Source organism: Arachis hypogaea, chromosome 20 (assembly GCF_003086295.3).
Source record: "Arachis hypogaea cultivar Tifrunner chromosome 20, arahy.Tifrunner.gnm2.J5K5, whole genome shotgun sequence".
NCBI classification, from domain to species: domain Eukaryota; kingdom Viridiplantae; phylum Streptophyta; class Magnoliopsida; order Fabales; family Fabaceae; genus Arachis; species Arachis hypogaea.
In genome coordinates this window covers 7,029,155-7,034,344 of record NC_092055.1, presented here as the reverse complement: position 1 = coordinate 7,034,344, position 5,190 = coordinate 7,029,155, and the positions used below count along the sequence as shown (strand labels likewise).

The following is a 5,190-nucleotide window of genomic DNA, read 5'->3' as shown; positions in this document are numbered from 1 at the left end:
CTCGAATGAATTGACGTGGTTCGATCCACCTTGAGCATATGACCAATGGCCGAGCCTACCCTCCAGAGAAAGCGGTGGTTATATAGTTCAATCGGGAGATTCGGGATTCGAACCCAGAGAGCAATTTTTCTTACTTCTATTGATCCGAATAGGAAAAAGGGTCTCCATCTTTGCACAATGAGATAGTGGCCGGCAATCATCCAAGGTCCTTCCATGAGTGCATGCGAGTAATCGTCTCCATATGAAAAGTGCACTAGGAAATAATCACGATTCATATCAATAACACGAATCTTACCTTTATTTTCCTAGTCTCTGCGAAGACGTTGCTCCATGTACGCGAAGGTAACACGCTTCCCCAGTACTTTGACCATAAGAGCATTCTTCCATAATTTACACCACTCTTCAAACTCCTCCTTTGACACCGAAATCGTGGGGCAAGGATTGAAAGGTCTGTCCTCAGTAGCCGGGTCGTCATCTTTATATACCACCTATCCTCGAGGTTAGGCCCATCGTTCTCCATGCTACCGAAAAATTCATGGTCACCAACAAGATCAGGACTGGTCAACAAAATTTTCTTATATGATCCTTTTGAAACTGTTGGCACATTTTTTTCAGCTGGAACAATTTTTATACACACTGACAATTTATTGAGATCCTCTCCTTTGTTTTAACTTTCTTGGTACTTCTTTGTACCAGATCATCCTCTTGTCTGGAAACCCTAGGAGAACGCTCATGATGTATTTTTTTTATTTTTATTAATCTAAATAAAAGAAATAAAGAATACAAAAGTAATTAGTAGAAAACTAAACTAGTGATAATAATATTCCCAAATGTGTAAGTCTCAATTGCTTTTGTTTGTATTAAGGCAAGGAATCATCATCTTCAAACTTATAATAATTATCATATCATCATCATCATAATGATAATCCATGAGATAAGACAAGATGACACAATTGGGTCTGCATCTGATTCCTACAATTTAGTATCTACCAATGGGAAATAATGATAATCATTATGACTATCACGAGTCCATAACCATACCCATAACCCAAAAAGAATGAGGTTGGGTTTTAGTCCAAACACCCTTCTTTCACCATCCTTCTCTTCCTCTTTGTTATTGCCTTCCCTAGTTTTCACTCTCTCCAATTCACAGTTATTCCCTCATTCTCGTCTTCATCTTCAGCATCCCCTCTCTCTCAAAACCAACTCTTCAGGTTCTCTCTCTCTCTCTCTCTCTCTCTCTCTCTCTCTCTTCTCTCTCTCTCTCTCTCTCTCATTTTGCTTGTGTGTTACTGAATTCCGTGCTAGAATTATCTGGGGTTTCTAGTTTCATCCAAAGTTTGCATCTTTTGAAGATACCCAATATGAAAAATGCTCTCTTCCGGTTCAGTTCACACTGGAACCTCTTTGGCTCGTTATTTTTAATCTGGGTCTGCTAAAAGTTGTGTCCTTTCTATGATTGCAGGGAGAAAGAGCGCAATTATTCGTGTGCATAAAGTTGATCATAGTATTGAGTCAACACCCGTTAATTTGATGGCTCCAGAACAGGAATTTACAGAAGTGAACAGAAATCTTTACCCGAATGTAGAACCCTACAGCACAGGGTTTTTGAAAGTTTCAGATATTCACACACTCTACTGGGAGCAATCTGGAAACCCCAATGGACATGTCAGTAGCTAAGACTCCCCAATAACTGCAAAGTTAAACTGTGCTATATTATTTTCCCTTTCTAAATTTTCAAGCTATGTATGCTTATTTGTTTACATGAATTGATGAAAAACTGGAATGGGAGGCAGTGGACTATTATTGACTTAGTGATTGAATTCCATATAGATTGATTATTGATGCAGTTGAATGAGCTGTAAATGTTAATATTGGATCCAATGCTTTTTTGGTGGAGACTAATAGCCTTTATAAATGTGTATACTAGAAGAAGGGTTCTATGCATTTGCTGTGGTTATTTTCCATTACCTAACTTTGTTAAGAGGAGAAATAATTTGATGCAAAAATGATCATTTAATCATTTTCTATACAATTTTGTTGCAGCCGGTTGTCTTCATTCACGGAGGCCCTGGAGGGGGAACTGGCCCAAGCAATCGGAAATTTTTTGATCCTGAATTTTACAGAATCATTTTATTTGATCAGGTTAGGTTTTGAACTGCTTTATTTCAAAGAAAGCTCCACCATTTGAATAATGAAATTTATTCTCTTTGTCAGCGGGGTGCAGGGAAAAGCACGCCCCATGCTTGCTTAGAGCAAAACACCACATGGGATCTAATTGATGACATTGAAAAGTTACGAGAACACTTGCAGATTCCAGAATGGCAGGTCTCTTTCCACCCTCTGGTTGTTTATCATCATACATTTTATCATCCTTATGTAATAGGCTATATGATATTCTCCTGTGTATTATGCAGGTATTTGGAGGATCATGGGGAAGCACACTTGGTCTTGCTTATAGCCAATCTCACCCAGACAAGGTGTACTAATTTGTGTCGTAATGTATAATTTTGTAAAACAATGTTTTACAATGTTTTATTGTTCATTTTTTAAAATGTCTTGTAATTTTGTTTGAAGGTTACTGGCATGGTCCTCAGGGGAATTTTCTTATTAAGAAAGAAAGAGATTGATTGGTTTTATGAGGGTGGTGCTGCTGCAATATTCCCTGATGGTTGGTATATAGAGTGTTATTTTTTATTTATTTATCTGGGACTATGTTTAGATACCTCTATGCACTAACTTTCCTTTAAAAATGAAGACATTTTTACTTCTTTAATACGTGGAAGTATGTTGAATTTAATTTATGTCACTTTAATTGCATCTGAGAAACTTTGTTTATGCATTTTTTTTTACATAAATTCAGTTTATGCATTTTGTCTCATGTCAGCTTGGGAGTCATTTAGGGATCTGATTCCAGAGAATGAGAGAGGATGCTTTGTTGATGCCTATAAAAAGAGGTTAAACTCTGACGATGTTGAAACTCAGGTGAGTGTTTGTCTGGTTCCCTGAGTTTGCCTACTTCTGCTTCCTAAAGCTATTCTTAGATTTCTATCCTTAGTGATACAAATGAGGGCTAACAGTGTGAGCTTCGCGCTTGATGGGATTATCTATAATAGCTCTTGTGCTTGATGAAAAAGTTGAATACAATCTTAATCATAGCATGTGAGTTTTCTCTTTAACCGGGAGTCAGGGAGCAGTATGTACTACCAAATGACTAGCCCCGAATTGATCTTCCTTTTTTGATTTCATGTGTCCAAATTACCGTCACACTACAAGGTTTTCCATTGTGGGTGACCATTATCCTTCCAAAAAATAAAAATGATGCCTTTTCATTGTTGTTTTTCTTACCTATGTCTTTGTTCTTAGTATGCAGCTGCTAGAGCATGGACCAAATGGGAAATGATGACAGCTCATCTTCTTCCAAATGAAGAGAACATCAAAAGAGGGGATGACGATAAATTTTCATTGGTAGGTTCATCAATTGAGAAATTAGACAATTTGACTGACAAGAAATTTTGATTGATTACCTTTTTATTTCTTTTTCCCAAGGAATATAAACCAATTTTGGTTTTAAAATGTGATTTTGTAATGATTCTAATTATTTAACTTGTACCAATTAGTGATGACAAATACTTATCTAGTTATCTTTTTACAATCAGGCATTTGCAAGGATTGAAAACCACTATTTTGTGAACAAGGGATTCTTGCCCTCAGATTCATACCTGTTGGATAACGTTGACAAAATTAGGCATATCAACACCACAATTGTGCAGGTAAATACGTTTGTGCTATAGCCTTGAAAACTTAACTCTGATCTTAAATTCTTCGATCTTTTGTTTCATAATTTTGTAGGGACGATACGATGTCTGCTGTCCTATGATGTCAGCCTGGGATCTTCATAAAGCTTGGCCAGAGGCAGATTTTAAGGTATGACTAGAATGTTAGTTGCATTGGTTTTTAGGCGTAGACTTTAAATTCTAATCGTAATTCCGCCTAATGAATGCCATGAAGCAGGTTGTTGCTGATGCGGGACATTCAGCCAATGAACCAGGCATAGCTGCTGAACTAGTGGCTGCAAATGAGAAACTAAAAAACATAATCAAGAATAAAGGGAACTGAAGTTACTCAACAAACAAACGAAGAATAAAGGTGCGCAACGGGGACTGATCATCCGCATGCTGCAAACATTTCTGTTTATGAGATTGTTATCCTATTGGGAATTGTTTGTTTCAAAATACTAAGCATACTGTACCATAACCCCGGAATTTTCTTTTATCATTGTTTCAAAGGAAATGGGAGTGAATTTAATTTATTATAAATTTATGATCAAGGCAGAAATTATTTTTTTTTATGGAAGATATATTGGTGTATTGGCCCAATATTGGGAAGGGAGGTGTTTTGTCGGGTGTGAGTTTCAACACGCTGGGGGCGTGGTGACAGGGCCTCAGAGGCATGGCAGATGATGGAAACACGCATGGGGCGGGTGTGGTAAGGTGACTTGCAGTGACGGGTGGCACAGCCTTGGCAGAGGAGTCTGGAGCAACAGGCGGGGATGTTGCAGGTGGTCTGCATGCAAGGAACAACCCCCACTTCGGTAACAAGCAACGTTCAAAAAAGCTCTATAAATTGAGCTTCTGGGGATCATTTTTATGCATAAGTATTGTTGAATGCTTCACAATTTTACTGTGAGATGAGAAGTTGAGAGGTTGAAAAAGAGTGTTAGAATTAGGTTTGTTTGTGTTGTTGAATGCTTCACAATTTTATCGTGAGAGAAGAAGTTGAGAGGCTGAAGAAGAGTGTTAGAGTTAGGTTGTCTGAAGGGAAAAAAATTATATAAAAAAATTATTAATTTGTAGTGATTAAAAATGATACGTAATTATACGACGCCCGAAGAACATATTATTAATTATTTGGATTATCTAGTTTATGTAAGTTCATAAATTTTATTATTTTATGTATTTAAATTATTTTTTTAAATTTTTGTTGTTGTTACTATTATATGAAAATATAATATTATTTTAGTATTATTTTTTTAATAATATTTTTGAATAATATTTTTAGTTGTTTAATATAAATATATATTTTGTTTTATATAAATGTAAATATTATTTAATTTTTTTCGAATATATATAAATGTTATTTATATTTATTTATTTTTGAATATAAATATTATTATCGATATTTATGTAT

The 5,190-nt window shown here is 35.9% G+C and overlaps 1 protein-coding gene across 2 annotated transcripts; it reads left to right on the top strand.

Moving 5' to 3' along the window:
• Window positions 1–635: 635 nt before the first annotated feature.
• On the top strand, window positions 636–4,319 carry LOC112783843 (proline iminopeptidase). Of its 2 annotated transcripts, none has more exons than XM_025826913.2 (11): window positions 636–1,214; window positions 1,466–1,668; window positions 2,047–2,145; window positions 2,218–2,328; window positions 2,418–2,480; window positions 2,578–2,671; window positions 2,888–2,985; window positions 3,367–3,468; window positions 3,660–3,773; window positions 3,853–3,927; window positions 4,015–4,319. In XM_025826913.2, the coding sequence occupies exons 1-11, from the start codon at window positions 1,058–1,060 to the stop codon at window positions 4,117–4,119; spliced, it is 1,221 nt and encodes a 406-aa protein (XP_025682698.1). In that variant the 5' UTR covers window positions 636–1,057; the 3' UTR covers window positions 4,120–4,319. The 2 variants fall into 2 exon arrangements, with proteins under 2 accessions (XP_025682698.1, XP_025682697.1); XM_025826912.3 differs by having other exon boundaries at window positions 2,864–2,985.
• The last annotated feature ends 871 nt before the right edge of the window (window positions 4,320–5,190 follow it).

Excerpts from the sequence above, each read along its gene's own strand:
- LOC112783843 (XM_025826912.3), top strand. The coding sequence starts at position 1,058 with ATGAGGTTGGGTTTTAGTCCAAACACCCTTCTTTCACCATCCTTCTCT. Across the intron at positions 1,669-2,046 it reads CTGGAAACCCCAATGGACAT|CCGGTTGTCTTCATTCACGG; the intron begins GTCAGTAGCTAA and ends ATTTTGTTGCAG. Across the intron at positions 2,481-2,577 it reads GCCAATCTCACCCAGACAAG|GTTACTGGCATGGTCCTCAG; the intron begins GTGTACTAATTT and ends TTTTGTTTGAAG.